The sequence below is a fragment of the Megalobrama amblycephala genome, linkage group LG3 (genome assembly GCF_018812025.1).
Source record: "Megalobrama amblycephala isolate DHTTF-2021 linkage group LG3, ASM1881202v1, whole genome shotgun sequence".
NCBI classification, from domain to species: Eukaryota; Metazoa; Chordata; class Actinopteri; order Cypriniformes; family Xenocyprididae; genus Megalobrama; species Megalobrama amblycephala.
The window spans coordinates 49,371,553-49,393,062 of NC_063046.1; the positions used below are offsets into that span (position 1 = coordinate 49,371,553).

The window sequence follows — 21,510 nt, forward strand, 5'->3', positions numbered from 1 at the left end:
ACACCTAAAACGATGTAGACTTTATATCACAACTAAAAATATGTTTGAACCCTCTTTAATGTCCAGGTACAAGTCAATGTTGTTTCTTTGGTCAATTTGCACACTGTACATGAGTTGAAGCTCTTAATTTTGAGCTTCCAAAGTGCACCAGATTGATGCATTTAACCTTAAAATGTACAAAATTTTCTTACGGGGGTGCATGCCCCCGGACCCCCTAGAGGAGGTTTTGGACAAAAGTTCTAATTTCGTACAGTATAAACAGCTCGTGCAAAAAAATTTAAATAATAAATGTTGCAAATATTATTTGTGTTATCTCACATTATATTTTGTAATGTGATTTTTCAAAATAGTATAATAGTTTATAACAATAACAATAACAAACAACCCTAACAATTGCCTTATCTATATCAATAGACATGTGAGATTAAAGCATTAAAGCCCCCCACCAATCCGACCGGCCCACCTGGAATATCATTTGGCCCACCTTTTATCTCATATCTGGAGCCGGGCCTGGTTTTAAAGACACTCCGTTGTTGTTCTTATTTATTTACACACTCGTGCCGTCGAACTGTTGTATAAACGCAATATCACACTCGTAGCCATGCGATATGGCTGTATATCAGCACGCTGTGATTCGTCCATACAGCCATATCGCACGGCTACGAGTGTGATATTGCTCATATATATATATATATATATATATATATATATATATATATATATATATATATATATATATATATATATATATACAATAATTATAATGATTTTTCATAATGTACATCATACTATAGATGTGGTAACTGAATTTGTACAGCAGCATTTAAACAGTTGATTTTATTTTTGTTAAATTTTATTTATTCAGAAAAATAAAATTTTTGTTGCCAATTATATTACAAAGCACAACTGTTTTCAACACTGATAATAATCAGAAATGTTTCTTGAGCACCAAATCAGCATATTAGAATGATTTCCGAAGGATCATGTAACAGTAATGTAGAAAATCCATCTTTAACATCACAATAATAAATTACGTTTTAAAATGTAATACTTAAAATAAAATACTGTTTGTACCATATTTTTGATAAAATAAATGCATCCTTGGTGTGCATAGAAGACTAAAATCTTAATGACCTTAAACTTTTGAAAGGTAGTGTGTATAAAGACTTTAGACAAACAGTTTTTACCAACAATAATTGTGCGAATGAATTATTAAAGATTCATATAATTTTATTTGGAAGTTGCATTTCAAACTAGAAAAACTGAGGGGGTTTGTAAGGACTGCATGCTTTTGCAAACACATGCACAATTATCTAACATTAGAGGAAAAAGTGGAAAGTGATGGGCACACACACATACACATATCAGATTGTCTCAGATGTGAGATGTGTGTATGCACCAATAATGGTCATTAACTAATGCATGGTGGGAGTGTATAAGGCAAAGAGAGCTTTGGGTCAGGAGGCACTGATGCAAAAACTCACACCAGACCAGCCCTCTATCATCACATCATCTGTCTCTGTCACGCTGTGTGCCAGCATGACCACACACACATACTCAGAGAGACACTTGCAGTTACACAAGCAGTGGGGTTCTGATGTGTAAACCTTCTGTAGCATTTAAAGTAATGTATGAAGCGCAAGTATTGCAAGGACAGATGGAGATATCTGGGTTGCTGTGTCCTGAGGTGAATGTTCAGTGATCCCTTTTCCCTGGGATGAATTGAAAGAAAGACTGAAAAGATGACTGGATTGGTTTTGTTAAAATCCCTTCGCACTAACAGTAATTTTAACACTGGAGGTGATCAAGTTGGTCACTAGTTTGTTTTTCTGGAGTTGGATGGAATTCCATAGTATTTGGGCTGTGTAATGGAAATGTTGAGAATTTGATGGCAAAGAATGTGAGGATAAGGAATTAGGAATCAGTTTTCGTGCTGCTAAAAATGCAATGGAGGCGCTTGTATATAAATACAGTGGTGCATAATGCATGAATGTAACAGTGTGTCAACATTCTCTGACACGGTTTTCCACACATATTTTTGTTACTCTCTATCACTCTATGTAGGCAGCAACCAGATGCTCTTTCTTTCTTTCTTTCTTTCTTTCTTTCTTTAAGGGACACCTTATCCTCTCATCTATTTCTTTTTATTCTCACTTTGTTTTCTGGTGGCAGCTGCTTTTCTTCTCCATCTCTCTCCCCTCACTGCATTCTCTCATCCCATTGGCAGGCCTCAGAAATGTCCCAGCTCATTCAGACACAAATCATTAAGCTTTACAAAAGAAAAAAAAGGGCCCATTAGTCTGACTTTAATTAATCCCAAACTGCACCTCCCTGTCTGACCTCTGTGAGTGTATGAGGGTGTTTTTTTCTTGACATTCACATCCATTGATAGACAGACAGATAAATGGAACGATACAACTATAGAACGATAGAGCATAGAATGATCTAAAGATTGATGGATAGAAAAATTCGCTAGATAGATAGAACGATGGATGGATGGATGGATGGATGGATGGATGGATGGATGGACAGATGGAGGATAGAATGATAGATGGATGGATGGATGGAAGGATGGTTGGTTGGTTGGTTGGATGCATGAATGGATGGAAGGATGTTTGGTTGGATGCATGAATGGATAGATAGATATATAGATAGATAGATAGATAGATAGATAGATAGATAGATAGATAGATAGAACGATAGAGCAACAGAATGATCTAATGATGGATGGATAGAATGATGGACGGATGAATGGCTAGATAGATGGATGGATGGATGGATGGATGAACGGATGGATGATAGATAGAAAGATGGATGGATGGATAAAATGATGGATGAATAGAAAAATAGAATTATGGATGAATGGATAGATAGATAGATAGATAGATAGATAGATAGATAGATAGATAGATAGATAGAACAACAGAATGATCTAATGATGGATGGATAGAACGATGGACGGACAAATGGCTAGATAGACAGAAGGATGGATGGATGGAAGGATGGTTGGTTTGATGCATGAATGGATGAATGGATGGATGGATGGATGGATAGATAGATAGATAGATAGACAGACAGATAGATAGATAGATAGATAGATAGATAGATAGATAGATAGATAGATAGATAGATAGATAGATAGATAGAACAACAGAATGATCTAATGATGGATGGATAGAACGATGGATGGACAAATGGCTAGATAGACAGAATGATGGATGGATGGATGGATGGAAGGATGGAAGGATGGTTGGATGCATGAATGGATGGATAGATAGATAGATAGATAGATAGATAGATAGATAGATAGATAGATAGATAGATAGATAGATAGATAGATAGATAGAACGATAGAACGATAGAGCAACAGAATGATCTAACGATGGATGGATAGAATGATGGACTGACGAATGGCTAGATGGATGGATGGATGGATGGATGAACGGATGGATGATAGATAGAAAGATGGATGGATGGATAAAACAATGGATGAATAGAAAAATAGAATGATGGATGGATGGATAGAACGACGGATAGATAGATAGATAGATAGATAGATAGATAGATAGATAGATAGATAGATAGATAGATAGATAGATAGAATGATCTATTGATGGATGGATAGAACGATGGACGGACAAATGGCTAGATAGACAGAATGAAGGATGGATGGACAGACGGACGGACAGAAGGATGATAGATAGATAGATAGATAGATAGATAGATAGATAGATAGATAGATAGATAGATAGATCTAACGATGGACGGACGAATGGCTAGATAGACAGAACGATGGATGGATGGACAGACAGATAGATAGATAGATAGATAGATAGATAGATAGATAGATATGGACAGACGGACGGATGAATAAATGATGGATGGATGGATGAATGGATGGACAGATATATAGATGTATAGACTGACAGATAGACAGACAGATAGATCGAACAAACTGAAGTTGTTTGGTAAGAAAATTGAGAGACGTTCCCAAGGCAAGTGATTGATTTCCCAGCTAAATATTGTCATTACAGCCTTGGCTAGCACTGCCCCGCCCCCCTTCATTACTCATGGTCACATTAGGCCGCAGGGAACATCCACTGTAATTTTATGCACTTTAACCTAATACGTCCTCTGAATATGAAACATGCACTTGTATACGCTTCTACTTCTGTTAGCTCGGCACAGGCAATATTGTGCTTGACAAGTACGTTTTTGTAGTTTTATGCAAAACAAGAAGTAGTCTGCAGGTTTTTAATGTGAAGAGGCTGTTGAGAGGAATCAGAATTATGTTTATGAGATGGTCTGATTTATGTGCTTTTAGTTTTGTTGAGTGGACTGAATTTGAACTGTATCTGTAAATGACTTTGGACCATCTTTGGACCATTTCACAGTACAGAATTTTTCACCCATTAGTAGCTCTGCATTTTCATATTACAGTTTACAAAGTTCTTTTTCTACCAGCATGGAAATTTGCAGTAACACTACCATTTAAAAATTAGAACAGAAAGATAAAAATCATACAATATGATTATTTTTTGCCACATAAAAGCTTTTCATATATTGTAAGTGGACTTGAAGAAAAAAGATTTACATTATATGACCTCTATAATGTGCTCACATGCTACAAAATAATTGAAGCCTCAAGTTTTATTTGTATCTCTCTTTGTCTCTCTCTTCCCTCTCCCTTTTTTTCTCAGAATGAGATATGGCAGTGGAGGAGCCAGACTTTTGTTATAGGATCTGTTGTGCCTGAAAGCTTTATCGATGCTTTGCGTGAAGTATGAGAGTCTTCCTCTTTTATTTAGCGTGTGAATGTCTTCCTATAAAAATAACCGTGCCATAACTTTTGCCCGCTCTCTTGTTCTCCCTTCGTTACACTCGTTCACTTTTCTCTCCCCCTCGGGAAGGCGACGACTCCATCTCCAGCTGATTGGTTGATGTATGGTGTTATTCAGAGAGATGCAAAACCACATAACTCACCCTGACGGGGCTTATAGGAGCGATAGGCAAAGTGAGGCATAGAGTGCACAAGGAGATCTCTAACCAGCCAATGTGTCTGTGTAACTTTTGTTGAAGACTGGGCTCTTGGCAGAATGGCATCCCTGAGCGCAGGCACTCAAACACACATCAATATCACCCATCAGGAGTGCCCTTCACACCCTCTGTCCCCGGAGATGGGTTTTATGGTTATGCAGTGCAGACTGAAGACAGAGAGGGCTTGTGTATCACTGCTGCTCTGTGTGTGGCTTTCAAAGCGTGTCAAGGCAGCGCTACTAAAGAGGCTGACAAAGACGGATCAAAGCAGAGAATTTCCTACACACCCCGAATCAACTGAGTCAAAGGAGATGAAGGAAATGTGGCTTATCGCGGAGGAATATGCGGGTTTAATCTGTGAATATCGTTATTTGCCGCCTCTTTGCTTTGTGTGGAGCCTTTAATGCAAAAGCGCACACATATTTCGTTCCCTGCTTCTGTGAGCAGTGATTTGTCTGTTGGCAGCCAGACACTGTGCCATGTAGCTGAATGTTAAAACCGTGGTTTGGCCCCTCAGGGCCTCACCTTCAGAACTGATCAATGGACACTAGCAAATAGAGGCCTGCAGAGAGAAAGACTGAGAGAGACAGATCAAACTATTTCTGCAGTGTTTTACATAGGGAGTGCTGAGAGGAAATGGGAGTCACGCAAAGTGAACGTGTGTGAAAGGAGAGTGACAAAGAAAAAGAGATTGAGAAGAAAATTATTAAAACCACTGTACCACTAATGTTCAAAGTTTGGGGTCGGTAAGATTTTTAAATGTTTTTTAAAGAAGTCTCTTATGCTTACTAAGGCTGCATTTATTTAATCACAACAGTAAAACAGTAATAATAAAATACTTATACTATATATATATATATATATATATATATATATATATATATATATATATATATATATATACTATACTATACTATATATACTATATATATATAAAATTACTGTTTGATATTTGTTAAAGTTTTATTTATTCCTGTGAAACATTTTAAGCTGGTTAAACTTGGAAATGAAAGTTCACATGTCATTAATTACTCACCCTCATGCCGTTCCACACCCGTAAGACCTTTGTTCATCTTCAGAAAGCAAATTAAGATATTTTTGTTGAAATCCATGGGCTCAGTGAGACCTGCATAAGGAGCAATGACATTTCCTCTCTCAAGATCCATAAAGGTACTAAAAACATATTTAAATCAGTTCATGTGAGTACAGTGGTTCAATATTATTATTATAAAGCGATGAGAATATTTTTGGTGTACCAAAAAAACAAAACAACGACTTACTGTATATAGTGATGGCCGATTTCAAAACACTGCTTCAGGAAGCTTCGGAGCGTTATGAATCAGCGTATCAAATCAGCGGTTCGGAGCGCCAAAGTCTCATGATTTCAGCAGTTTGGCGGTTTGACACGCGATCCGAATCATGATTCGACACAAGATTCATAACGCTCCAAAGCTTCCTGAAGCAGTGTTTTGAAAGCAGTGTTCACAATATAAGTCATTATTTTGTTTTTTTTTGGCACACCAAAAATAATCTTGTCGCTTTATAATATTAATATTGAACCACTGTGCTCACATGAAATGTTTTTAGTACATTAATGGATCTTGAGAGAGGAAATGTCATTGCTCCCTATGCAGGCCCACTGAGCCATCGGATTTAAAAAAAAATTTGTGTTCTGAAGATGAACGAAGGTCTTATGGGTGTGGAACGGCATGAGGGTGAGTAATAAATGACATTATTTTCATTTTTGGGTGAACTAAACCTTTAAAAATGTGAGTTATCTCAACTTGAAGATAACCTTTGTTTCAACTCACAAATAGTCAAGACAATGAATTACTTTAAGTTTAAATTTAACTTAAAGTAGGTTGTGAGTTGAACCAAAGGTTATCTTCAAGTTGAGTTAACTTATGTTTTGTTGAGTTAACTCAGATTTTTGAGGCAGCAGGTGCACTTTCATTTCTAAGTTTAACCAGCTAAAAATGTTTTACAGTGATCCTTCAGAAATGATTCAGTAACACTTTATTTCGATGGTCCACTTTAGACATTCTACTAACTATAAGTAACTTTGCAATTACATGTCAGCTGACTCTCATTAGAGTAATAGACTGTCTGATTAATATCTGCTAACACTTTATTTTGATCTATTCCACTAACCCAAACTCTAACCTAACAGGGTACAAACAGTCTAGTCTAATAATACTCTAATGAGAGGTAGTTGACATGTAGTTGCAGTCAGTGTTGAGTGTAATCTAATTGTAATCTAATTACTGTAATTTAATTTTCCCTTACAAAGTAAATGGATTACTCTTAATTTTTTGTAATTTAATTAGTTATTTCTGATGTAATTGCATTAAATTACTGTATAGACTAACAATCTGTATAAAACAATAGTGGATTTATGATTAAATTTTACGATCAAATTTTGGTGTCACAATCATGTTTGTTTTGAGTTCCTATTTTACCTACTCCTTTTAGTTCTGAATTCTTTGTTTACTGATTATCTTTTAGTTTATGCCTGATTAAGTATATTTTACACCATTGTCAATCATTGTTCTGTTCATTCCTTTGTCGGTTATTGTCTCAGATTATGTGTCGTGCTACTCCCTTGTTTTCCAGTAAAGACTATTTGAAGTGTTTCTAGTTGTATGTATTCCTTATTCCTTGACAACACATGACATTTGGTCAGTTCAAGAATAATTTATGCAATTGTATATTGTTTATTTGAAAGAATCAAAAGTGCAGTTCCCTTTCAGTCGACCACATCGGAACTGAACCGACGAATTGGGATCCCAATTCCTCAGTTCAATTCCGACGTGACGTCTCCGTTCCCTCCTTCAGGGAACGAGGGTTACATATGTCAAGTTAAGTCAAGTCACCTTTATTTATATAGCGCTTTTTACGATGCAGATTGTGTCAAAGCAGCTTTACAGTGATAACTGGTATATAATTTTGGCTGCACAGCAGCTCTTAAAGAAAATGGTATCAGTATCCATCTTAATTAAATTCAGTATCGATTCATTCTGATGTAAGAAACAATAGTTATTAATTTAGTTAATTTATATATATCAGCACTGGAGTAAACAGTGATGTCATCATCCAGCTCAGTTCAGTTCGCATACAATGGTGCCAATGCAGGTAGATCAAAACACTGTTGAATATCAAATGTCAAGTGTCCCCAACTAAACAAGCCAAAGGCGACAGCGGCAAGGAACCCAAACTCCAACAGGTGGCATCAGGTGGCAAACAGGTGTTAAAATGGAGAAAAAAAAACCTTGGGAGAAACCAGGCTTAGTCGGGGGGGCCAGTTCTCCTCTGGCCAACAGTGCTTTATTATGATTCAGGTAGCTGTCATAAGTCCGATGGGATCGCAACATTCAAAGTATTTATTCCAGTTCCATCCAGTTGAGGATCGTATTCATTACACCGTTATGGATGGTTTGTTGAGGAACTGTGCCACTGGTTGTCATGTCGATGAGGCCTTCACAATGGATGATCTAGTTGACTCACACTCTGCTGATACTTCAGGGCTGCGTTGTGGTCATGTCAAGGCGCAGGTTCTCGATCTCACCTGGATACGGTCTGGATCCAGTTGACTACAGTAAACCTCGGGATAAACAGAGAGACTAAAATTAGCATAGATGGCATTCTTCTTCTAATGTAAGGAGTACATCTAGTGTTATAGGAAGTGTTCCCGGTTCAGGCTGACCTAATTTATGCAGCTTAACAATCCTTTAACGGATTTGAATATATAAATTAATAATGTGTTATGTGTATGCCAGGTTAAAGAGATGCGTTTTTAGTCTAGATTTAAACTTACAGAGTGTGTCTGCTTCCCGAACAATGCTAGGAAGATTGTTCCAGAATTTAGGTGCCAAATAGGAGAATGATCTACCGCCTGTGGTTGATTTTGATATTCTAGGTATTATCAGCTGGCCTGAATTCTGAGATCGCAATAGACGTGAAGGACTGAGCTCACTCAGGTACTGGGGAGCTAAACCATTTAGTGCTATGTAAGTAATTAGCAAGATTTTAAAATCTATACGATGTTTAACAGGAAGCCAATCCAGTGTTGACAGAACTGGGCTAATATGGTCATTCTTCCTAGTTTTAGTAAGGACTCTAGCTGCCACATTTTGTACAAGCTGTAGTTTATTTATGAAGCGAGCGGAACAACCACCCAGTAGAGTAATCTAGCCTTGAGGTCATGAACGCATGAATTAACTGTTCTGCATTTGTCATTGAGAGCATATGTCGTAGTTTAGATACTGTATATTTTTAAGATGGAAGAATGCGGTTTTACAGATGCTAGAAACATGGCCTTCAAATGAAAGATTGGTATCAAAGAGCACACCCAGGTTCCTAACTGACGACGAAGACTTAACAGAGTAGCCATCAAGTATTAGACAGTATTCTAGGTTATTACGTAAAGAAGTTTTTGGTCCAAAAACTAGAATCTCTGTTTTTTCTGAATTTAGAAGTAGGAAATTACTAGTCATCCAATTTTTTATATCAGCTATGCATTCCGTTAATTTTGTGAATTGGTAAGTTTCGTCAGGGCGCAAAGAAATATAGAGATGAGTATCATCAGTGTAACAGTGAAAACTAATGCCATGCTTCCTAATGATATCTCCCAAGGGTAGCATGTACAGAGTGAAAAGCAACCATCCTAGTACTGAGCCTTGTGGTACTCCATATTGAACTTGTAATCGATATTACATCTCTTCATTTACTACTACAAACTGATAACGGTCAGATAAGTATGATTTGAACCATGACAATGCAATTCCACTAATGCCAACATAATTTTCGAGTCTATTTAAAAGAATGTTGTGATCGATAGTGTCAAATGCAGCACTAAGATCCAGTAACATTAATAGAGAGATACAACGACGACCTGATGATAAGAGCAAATCATTAGTAGCTCTAATGAGAGCAGTCTCAGTACTATGGTACGGTCTAAATCCTGACTGAAAATACTCACAGATACTATTTCTTTCTAAAAAGGAACATAGTTGTGATGATACTGCCTTTTCTAGTATTTTTGACAGAAAAGTGAGATTTGAGATCGGCCGGTAATTGATCCTCTCTAGGATCAAGTTGTGTTTTTTAATAAGAGGTTTAATAATAGCCAGCTTAAAACTTTTTGGTACGTATCCTAGTGATAAAGACGAATTAACGATACTAAGAAGAGGATCTATGACCTAGCTTAGTCGGTATAGGGTCTAACATTTGCCCCCTTCCTGATTTTTTATTTTTTTGCATGTTTGTCACACTTTAATGTTTCAGATCATCAAACAAATTTAAATATTAATCAAAGATAAAACAAGTAAACACAACATGCAGTTTTTAAATGAAGGTTTTTATTATGAAGGGAAAACAAAATCCAAACCCACATGGCCCTGTGTGAAAAAGTGCTTGCCCCCTAAACCTAATAACTGGTTGGGCCACCCTTAGCAGCAACAGCTGCAATCAAGTGTTTGCGATAGCTTGCAATGAGTCTGTTACAGTGCTGTGGAGGGATTTTGGCCCACTCATCTTTGCAGAATTGTTATTCTGTAATTGTTAACTGTAATTCAGCCACTTTGGAGGGTTTTCGAGCATGAACCGCCTTTTTAAGGTCATGCTACAGCATCTCAATAGGATTGAGGTCAGGAATTTGACTAGGCCACTCCAAAGTCTTCATTTTGTTTTTCTTCAGTCATTCAGAGGTGGACTTGCTGGTGTGTTTTGGATCATTGTCCTGCTGCAGAACCCAAGTTCGCTTCAGCTTGAGGTCACGAACAGATGGCCGAACATTGCCCCTCAGGATTTTTTGGTAGACAGCGGAATTCATGGTTCCATTTATCACAGAAGATCAAAGTCTTCCAGGTCCTGAAGCAGCAAAACAGCCCCAGACCATCACACTACCACCAGACGTAATGGGACACACACCTTCCAAAAAGTTCAACTTTTGTCTCGTCAGTCCACAGAGTATTTTCCGAAAAGTCTTGGGGGTATCATCAAGATGTTTTCTGGCAAAATTGAGACGAGCCTTTGTTCTTTTTGCTCAGCAGTGGTTTTCGTCTTGGAACTCTGCCATGCAGGCCATTTTTTGCCCAGTCTCTTTTTTATTGTTGGAGTCATGAACACTGACCTTAACTTAGGCAAGTGAGGCCCGCAGTTCTTTAGATGTTGTTGTGGGGTCTTTTGTGACCTCTTGGATGAGTCGTCGCTGCACTCTTGGAGTAATTTTGTTCGGCCGGCCACTCCTGGGAAGGTTCACCACTGTTCCATGTTTTCAGGGGAACTTTTTCACACAGAGCCATGTCGGTTTGGATTTTGTTTTCCCTTCATAATAAAAATCTTCGTTTAAAAACTGCATGTTGTGTTTACTTGTGTTATCTCTGATTAATATTTAAATTAGTTTGATGATCTGAAACATTGAAGCTAATTATTGAAGCTTTATTTCTTGTTAATTTAGCTACTGTATCAAATAAATACCTAGGGTTGTGTTTATTTTCTTCTAAAAGATTTGAAAAATAGGCAGATCTAGCAGTTTTTAAGGCCTTTCTGTACTCAATCATTCTCTCTCTGCACAAACTGCGAAAAACTTCTGGTTTTGTTTTCTTCCAGCTGCACTCCTTTTTTTTGGCAGCTTTCTTAAGAGCCGAGTGTGCTCGTTGTACCACGGCGTTGGATTAATTTCCTTAATCTTTTTTAAGTGCAAAGGAGCAACTGAGTCTAATGTGCTAGAAAAGACAGAGGCAATAGTTTCTTTTGCGACATCGAGGTCTTCTAAGCTGTCTGGTATGCTAAGGCGATGAAACTGATCAGGAAGATTATTTATAAAGCGATCTTTAGTGGTAGAAGTGATGGTTCTACCATATTTATGGCAGGGAGGCAGTTTAGTAGCCTTGACTAAATGTAGTATACACGAGACTAGATATGAGATGTTGTCACTCTTCTGCAGAATTTCAACGGCATCAATATCGATTCCATGTGACAATATTAGATCTAAAGTATGATTATGACAATGAGTAGGTCCTGACATATGTTGTCTAACTCCAATAGAGTTTAGAATGTCTGTAAATGCCAATCCCAATGTGTCTTTTTCATTATCTACATGGATATTAAAATCACTATAACTCCGATAACTCTGATAGAAAATCAGCAAATTCTTTGATAAAGTCTGTATGGTGTCCTGGTGGCCTGTATACAGTAGCCAGCACAAATGTCAACTTACATAACGTTACATAAAGTACCATCACTTCGAAGGAATTATATTTGAAAGACTTTTGAGTAATACTGCAAATATTACTATAAATTACAGCAACACCTCCCCCTTTGCCTTTCTGACGAGGATTGTGTCGATAATCGTAACGTTGAGGGCTAGACTCATTTAAAGTAATGTAATCTTCCGGTTTTAGCTAAGTTTCTGTCAAACACAGCAAATCTAGATTTTTGTCTGTGATAATATCATTTACAATAAGTGCTTTTGAAGAAAGGGATCTAATATTCAACAACCCAAACTTTATCATTTGTTTATCAGAATTATCTCTATTTTTTATTTGTTGAACATCAAATGGGTTTGGAAGTTTTTTGTTTTTACTAGTTCGGGGTACAGACACAGTCTCTATATCTCTGTGTGATAATATCAAGGTGTAAGAGTTTCTATGTGTTGGGAATTATCCGAGACGTTTCATGTCTGTCCTTGTATTGTTCAACTGGTCGCGGTTGATATGGGATTTAGAAAGTAAATAGTAATCCAGTACTTTTTAGAGGGAGTACTTAGAACAGTAATCTAATTACACTGTTGAAGATGTAATTAGTAGCTAGTAATTAATTACTTTTTTTAGAGTAACTTACCCAACACTGGCTGCAATGTTACTTATAGTTAGTAGAATGTCTAAAGTGGACCATCAAAATAAAGTGTATCCAATCATTATAATATAATATAATATAATATAATATAATATAATATAATATAATATAATATAATATAATATAATATAATATAATGATGATTTGGTGCTGAAGAAACATCTTGTATACACGCACACTATAAATACACTGTGTATGTTGTTTTTTTCTTTTTCTGTCTTAAACCTTCACAAGGTTTCTCTAGGCTCTAAGCTCTGCATAACTGCTGCAACAATAGACACTTTACCTGTCATCTGTGCTTTTAATGGGATTGCTTAATATTTAATGAGTAGTCTGTGTTTATACTTAAAATCCACCTCAAAAAACCTGTGGGTTATTTTTGTAGAAAGTTAGAGAACACATTAAACTTCCACACACATTTAATATGACTTTACTTTGCTTTAACTTTATTCACTTTATATTTCAGTGCACATAAATAAACAGTTCTGTGTGAATATGCCAGTTTAGTTACTATTAGTAATTCAACAACTGTAGTTCCAAGATGAGTATTACAAAGAAAACACAACGAGAATAATAATAATAATAATAATAATAATAATATTATTAATAGTTATCATTTATTTGATTTTTTGGGGGGGTTATTTATTTTATGCTAAATTATATCATGGTTATGAAAACATGTTTGCATTTACGTTTAGTTTCTCAAACTGTTTTGTGAATGTGAACTTTATCACACATCATCATGTGATGCTTTAACACAGTGATATGTCTCATAATACTGCCTTAACCTTCCTGTTCAATTATCAGTGTCCCACTTGTGCTGTTTTATACAGACCGCTAGGCACTTCCCTTACCAGCTGTTATAGTTCATTTAAACATTTATATCACCTCCCTTCTCCTTCAAAAACCCATAAAGCCAGAAGACTTTTTCTACTTGGTGTAATATTTAGCAACCTCTCTATAGACCTTATGCACCAGAGAAAGGCATCGCTGTCGAAGAGTAATTAGCTGGTGAAGTAGATTTACTTACTGTAGAGTTAACCAAAGTTATCATGAGTATTGTAATGTTTGCACAGATGTCATAATAAATGTCAGTAGACCGGGAAGATTTTAAAAGGAGTGGTTCATTCACAAATCTGTACAATCTTACCTCCATGCTGTGGAAATACACTGCCCGACCAAAAAAAAGTCACTGTTTGGATTTTAATAGGCAAATACTTAAGAGTCTGTGGATGGATCATTATTACAGTGGTTATTATGTTTCTAGCATGTTATATGTTTGGCAACGGTTCTTTTAACACTAAAAGATGGAGTGTGTAGCTTTTCAATTCATAAACAACAATGTATTAAGATGTATCATGGCCATATTCCATTCAGTGTGAAAGAATTGTTGGGAGGGAGCATGAAGAACCATTTTCACACATGAATTGGCACTGACCTTAACCTCAGTGTAAGTTTTTGGGATGTGCTGGAGGAGACTTTACAGAGTGCTCACTTCTTGCATTGTCAATACAAGATCTTGACCAAAACATGATGCACCTCTCGATGGAAATAAATGTTGTGATGTTATTTCCATCAAGAGGTGCATCAATTTCTGGTCAAGATCTTGTATTGACAATGCAAGAGGTGAGCACTCTGTAAAGTCTCCTCCAGCACATCCCAAAGTCTTTCAATGAAATTAAGGTCTGGACTCAGAGGTGCCAATTCATGAAAATGATTCTTCATGCTCTCTGAACCATTCTTTCACAGTTTTAACCCTGGTGAATCTTGACATTGTCATCCTGGAATATGGCCATGATGTGTTTTCCTACATGGTTGTTTAAGAAATGAAAAGCTACACACTCCATCTTTAAGGGTTAAAAGAACCGTTGCCAAACATATGCTAGAAACATAATAATCACTGTAATAATGATCCATTAATAGATTCTTAAGTATTTGCCTATTCAAATCCAAACATGCTACTGATTAATGTTACACAGTCCAATATTATTTCATACGTCAACAAATCTTTAGTCTTACTTGTGCTCTGTTTTGCCCCTCATTCTTGATATTAGATAATTAGATCAGTGAAACCATTTCACTGAACTCTTATGTGTAGTTTGTTTTGTTCACTCTCATAAAAAAAGTACAAAAGCTGTCACCTTTTCAGAAGGTTCTAATATGTACCATTTAGGTACTAATATGTATTGTTAAGATGCTAATATGCACCCTTTAGGAGTAAATAAGGTACAACGGTGTACATTTTTAAAGGGTACCGCCCTAGTGACAGCTTTTGTACCTTTTTTATGAGAGTGTTAGTGCTGTAAACTAGTGCTGTAGATACAAGAAAGAAAAGCTCTGAATGTTTTATTCCTGTCATTTCACCACACTGTCCAGTAGAGACAGAAACAACAACTCATCTCCTTAATGTGCTTTGTAAACACGGATGGTTGTATTTTAGTTTGTTATGGCTGACGTTGTACAAGTCTTTTGAGGTAAGCTGTGAAATTAAAGATGTATCGTCCGGTTTGTGCTTGTTAGTGTGTGTGTGTTTTGGTTTCAGTCTTTCTTTATCCAGTCATCCTGATATAACCTCCACTTCTGATGTACCACTAGCTTGTATCATTCAAGATGCATTTAGATGTTTCCTTTTTAGCATACATAAGTGTAATTGGTCCTACTCAACCCGCTCTGAGTGGGATTGGAACCGTCGTCCCAGGCATAGGAGACGGGCTCACTAACATTTTATGGTACATAAAGACCGCAGCCTCAATGAGAAGTGTCTCGCTGCAGCCTGTGGTGGACATCCAACCTGGTTCATGTCGACCTGCAGCCAATTTTTAAGATTTTATTGGTCATGTCAATCACAATACTGATTGCTTACACCAAACACTGATCCCTAAACCTACCTGTCACTGTAACCTTAACCAATGAAATTAGCTGCAGGGTTGGGATTTCTGGTGAACTGGTTTGGGAAAAAAATTGTGCTTCCTCATTAACTTTGAAACAAGAAGCAGCATCGAGAAGACTTAACCGTCACAACTAATTATTTTTCATTTACTTCTTATATTTCTCTTTTTTTTGACAGACCACACTGAAACCCACTCAGAACATAACCTTATGCATAAAAACCCTTTTAATCTGGAACCTACATACTGAAACCCACCTAAAACATACCTTTACGCCTGAAACCCACTCAGAACCCGCCCTTACACCTAAAAACCCTTTCAGTTTGAAAACTACACACAACAAATCGAGTTTCCGGGGCGGAACGGGGCTGGGGAGTCGCAAGGTGATGTATCGAGTGTGGCTTCTGACATCACCGTTGGATGTGGGCGGGGTTGGTTGTCCAATGCAGGATGCAGCGAGTCCTACTTGGACTCAAGTGCTAGTGCGCCTCTTGAGGCCAAGGGAGAGAGGCACAAGCTCAACTGCCACTCTAGGCAAAACACTGTTGTGCTGCCCCCCACTTCACACTCACAACTGAACACTATCTTTAAAGCTCGGAACAAACCAAGCCGACGGTCAGCCGTCAGACAGTTTTTGTTTGTCGGCCGACTAAGTTTTCTCAGTGTGTTCCACACTGTTGGCTGAAGTTGGTCTTTGTCAGCTTTTTTTCGGCCGATTCGACATGTTGAATCGGCATCAGAGCTCGTTGGTCAGTCGGGCCATCTGATCATTCTGATTGGGTGTTCAGCTAATGCCACCTGCTGGTATGGAAAGGCAATTCTTCTTACACAGGTGCAGAATGGACGTGCTACTTGGCTGTCGGGGCAAATTTAGACCCAGACGCTGCCAAACTGAGCCAACCCCGCAGTCTGCTTTCGTCGCCCCTAGTTCATCGGTGTCGGCTTGGTGTGTTCCAGGCTTAAGATGCATGCACCAATATTTTGTTTATTGGTAATATTGCATAATATTGCAATAAAAGCATAAACAGCTAATTAAAATTTCCTGATAATTTACTCACCCAATGATTTGAAGGTCCAAATTGCAGTTTCAATGCAGCTAGCTCTGAAGCTTTTGACTTGCTTTTGACTGAGGAAAGAAAGACATGAACATCTTGGATGACATGGGGGTGAGTAAATTATCAGGAAATTTTAATTCTGAAGTGAATTAGTCCTTTAAGTCTCTAGTTCATTTTCAATGACAGAGACATAGAAAGTGGCAAATCGGAGATAGTTCTAGTAGCAGCGAAGCCCAAAATCCTGTTGCTTGTGCATGAACAACTCTTCATAGCGGTTATAGTATAAATATTAGCCTAATATATGGCGTATATAAATATTATACTTTCATTAAGGTGAACCACATAACTTCTCCCCCACTTTCTCTCTCACAGAGACACACACACACACACACACAGACACACAACCTAAGCCTACATTTTAGAAGTGCAGAAGTGTCGGGCTCATTAGTCATCACAAGCAGTAAAAGTCGTCATCTTTTGTATTCACGTCCAGATAGTTTCATTCGTTTTGATGACATGTTTGGATGTAAATCAGGGTGTTTTGCATGTAGACTAATTGATGCCTTTGAGTGGGGTGGGGGCTTGGCCGGGGCGGAAGTAGCACTATAATAGGCCTATACTAGGTAGAATTAAGGAGTTAATTAATATTTAGAATAACCAATGGGGTGATAAGTAACTCCAATAATGCAATAATTTCAAATGAATGTCCAACCAACCAATTAACCAACAAATCAATCAATCATTCAATCAATCAATAAATAAAATCTCTCTCTTTCTCGCCACCCTGACTGTGCTGCTGCCCTAGGCAGCTGCCTATTTTACCTACAGGCATGTGCCGGCCCAGCTCTTACTAGCTTGCTTCTGTTACTCAGGTGCAACATGTTTAATGAAATGTTCTCTTTCTTTCTCTCAGAGCCTCAGCTGAAAGGTATCGTCACACGTCTGTATTGTCGGCACGGCTTCTACCTGCAGATGTTACCCGATGGCACCTTGGACGGCACAAAGGACGAAAGCAGCTCCTTTTGTAAGTGTGTGCTTGTAGATACGTGGGTGTGTGCATCTGTGCGTGCGCTCAAATCTTTTTGAACACGTCTTAAGAGCTTTAAAAAATTCAGTTAACCTTACCTGAACTCACTATCACATTACATCCCACAGATTATAATGGGAAACAAACATCAAAGTGTGCCAGGTCTCTCTCTCTGTCTTTGTCTCTTCCTGCGGAGTATAATACCTTGCCCTCCTCACAGCAGTATAAACCAGCATCCACATCAGCCAGATACATGCAATGTCCTTTTCACAGCATGTTCAGGAGAATTCTTTCATTCAGAGGTTGCTCTATCAATGCCCAGGAGACCAAATGGAGAGCTGGTTTGGGCAAAGTTTAGAACTGAAGAATTGGCTTACTTTCAATTAATGAATGTGAATTTGAATTTAATTGGCCACACCTACAGAAAGTCTATCTATCTACTCCATCCATCCATCCATCCATCCATCCATCCATCCAGCCAGCCAATAAAACCTAACTACTAAAACTAACATTCTATTGCAGTCTGGGCATGTTGGCACAGCTGAGCAGTTTGAGACATTGATCACATCCCTTTAGAAACTCTAGAAGAGGCACATGTAAGATGACTCGACTCTTTTTTTCTCTACAGAAAATGTGTGAAATTGGATTCACCAGCAAAAGATGTCAGTTTGCTCTTTGTTTGCTCTCTTCATTGGAGCAGAAGAGTATAATTTCAGATATTAAAGAGATCTCATATGATGCAATTTATTTCCTAATGTACCTAATGTTCCAGTCCTAATGTACAGTATGGGCTCTCCTAAAATACGCAGCAGTCTCCTCATAATTTACATGTTCCCTCCCATGAGATGCATTTCTGAGCACAGCCAGACAGATGCCCCATAATGTCTTTTTAATATAGGAACGTAATAAACAAAAACAAAACAGTCCAATCCCACAAGGTTTTCCCACTTTTTTTCTGCAGACGTTTTGAAAACCTTCCAGAGACAAAACAGTTATGTCAGCCGATAAAAGGATTTTCGTAAGTGTTTCTATCCATAAATCTTGCATAAAAGTCATTTAACAGTGCCTTGTCGGCTGATTCGGTATGTGTCAGATATTGTGTAAGTGTGTGTTCGCTGTAGTGGGTTTGACAGAGGGGAACCATCTGGGAACAGCTGTGTGGATGGTGTTGGAGACAAAGTTAAATAACTTTTTATAGAGCTACTTAAAAGGTGAAGGAAAGAGAAAGCAAGCGGCAGAGCTGTGTGATTGCTGTCTAGCTTTTACGGTTATTATATATGGATTGTGCACTGAGGTGAGAGAAAGGTGAAATTGCTATGTTAACTGGTGTACAGTTTGCTTTGTTTCCTCAAATTAGGACTGAACCTGTTCTGGTGAATGGCTCTGTGTGGGTCAGGCTTCGCCTGCATTATAGACATAGCAGTTACTATACCTTATAAGGCGAGGCTTCATCCGTGCATGCTTAAAGGTAGTTTACCCACAAATGAAAATTCTATCATCATTTACTCACCCTCATGTTGTTACCTGTATGAATTTCTTCTATTATGTCACATTAAAAAAAATATTTTGAATGGTCTTGCATGGTCTACAAATTAACATTTGACCTCATTGATTTTCATTGTATGGACAAAGAACATTGAAACAAACTTTTTTTTTTGTTCCACAGAAGAAGTCTTTCAGTTTTGGAATGACATGAGGATGAGTAAATGATGACAGAATCCCTTTAAAGCAAATACAGTTGAGCTCGAAAGTTTACATACCCCTTGGAGAATCTGCAAAAATGTTAATCATTTTAACAAAATAAGAAGGATCATAAAAATTGCATGTTGTTTTTTATTTAGTACTGCCCTGAATAAGCTATTTAACAGATGTTTACATAAAGTCCACAAGACAAAAAAATTGCTGAATTTATAAAAATGACCCAGTTCAAAAGTTTACATACCCTTGATTCTTAATACTGTGTGTTGTTACCTGGATGATTCATGACTGGTTGTTTGTTTTTGTGTTGGTTGTTCATGAGTCCCTTGTTTGTCCTGAACAGTTAAACTGACCATGTTCTTCAGACAAATCCTCCAGGTCCTGCAAATTCTTTGGTTTTCTAGCATCGTCTGCATATTTGAACCCTTTCCAACAATGACTATGATTTTGAGATCCATCTTTTCATACTGAGGACAATTGAGGGACTCAAACACAACTATTACAAAAGCTGCAAACATTCACTGATGCTCCAGAAGGAAATATAATGCAAGATGCAAGATTTTCTGAAAAAGTTCTGAATGTTAGCATGTTTTTACCATGCCATTACTTAATTTACCCCCTTTTTATTAATAGAAAAACAGAGAAATAGTTACAAGAACTACAGCAAAACCAGTGTGATGCAAGAAAATATTTAATATATATTTTTATCAATATTTAAGTTTTATTAATATTAATAAGTTTTATTTGAATATATTATTATATGAAATTTATTAATAAATAAATAAATAAATAAATAAATAAATAAAACATATAATATGAGAATTACCAGTATGAACTCCATTGACTTCAATGGATTTAATTAAATTCCTTTGAACTTATAAATCATGACTGCTTAAAACAGTCTGAATTTATGAAAACTATACACATTTTATTTTTCTAACAAATCATCTATTTGGTCAATGAACTTTTGATCTACAAACAGACATTAATTTAATTTGTCATTTTATTTTAATTTCAGAATTAGTGTGTGAGTGTGTGTATGCGCAGGCATGTTTATTGACAAAATGTAATACCAGTGGGAAGGAAAAAATGTAATTTGAAACAAATCTAACTAATAGATGTAAAACAAACAATCAAACAAACAAACAAACATAATTTAAAGGTGCAATGTGTAAATTTTAGCGGCATTTAGTGGTTGCGAACTGCGTACACCCCTCGCACCCCTCCCTTTCGGAGAAGCTACGGTGGCCGTCTGGCTGACACAAGACAAAGTGAACACAAGACAAAGCCTGTGTGAAGCAATGAGGTTTCTTCTTATTTCTAACAAAGAACGGTCTCTGCTTCTAATAAACCAGACAACTACTACTACTACTACTTTGTATGTATTCAATGTAGTGAGCAACGATGCAAGCTGCCTCTAAAAACACGAACGATTTAGAAGAACAACAACAACATAGTGACGAAACACACTCTGTAGAGTGTATGTCCGTTTAGGGCTGCTGTAGAAACATGCTGGCACATAATGTCGATTTGACATGGAGGGGGGACCCGCTGTGTATGTGATAGAAATGGCTCATTCTAAGGTAATAAAAACATAACGGTTCATAATATATAAGGTCTTTATGCACCATTGAAAACATAGTTATGTATATTATATCGCACTTCTCTCAATAGATCCTCCTAAATTTTACACGGTGCACCTTTAATGTGTAAAGCCACATCAGTGTAAAGTTTTTTTTGTTGGGTCAAAATGGACCCAAATGCATTTCTTAGAGTGAAGGACATTTTAATCATCTAAAGAACCTTTTGTGCAATGGAAAGTTTCCATGAATGTTAACTCTTCTTTATGGAACAATAGATGCCCGTAAAGAACTTACTTTTAAGACTCAATATTTAATTGTGCATGCTCATTTCCTTATTTTGGTGTGGGTGTTCACATTTGCTGTGT

General features: G+C 37.2%; 1 protein-coding gene across 1 annotated transcript in view; it reads left to right on the top strand.

Moving 5' to 3' along the window:
* fgf11a (fibroblast growth factor 11a) overlaps window positions 1-21,510 on the top strand; it is a 102,235-nt gene that overhangs the window by 49,621 nt on the left and 31,104 nt on the right. The window contains exon 2 of the mRNA XM_048185897.1: window positions 17,751-17,861. Coding sequence (XP_048041854.1) covers window positions 17,751-17,861 — 111 coding nt within the window. The remainder of the gene's footprint in view (window positions 1-17,750; window positions 17,862-21,510) is intronic.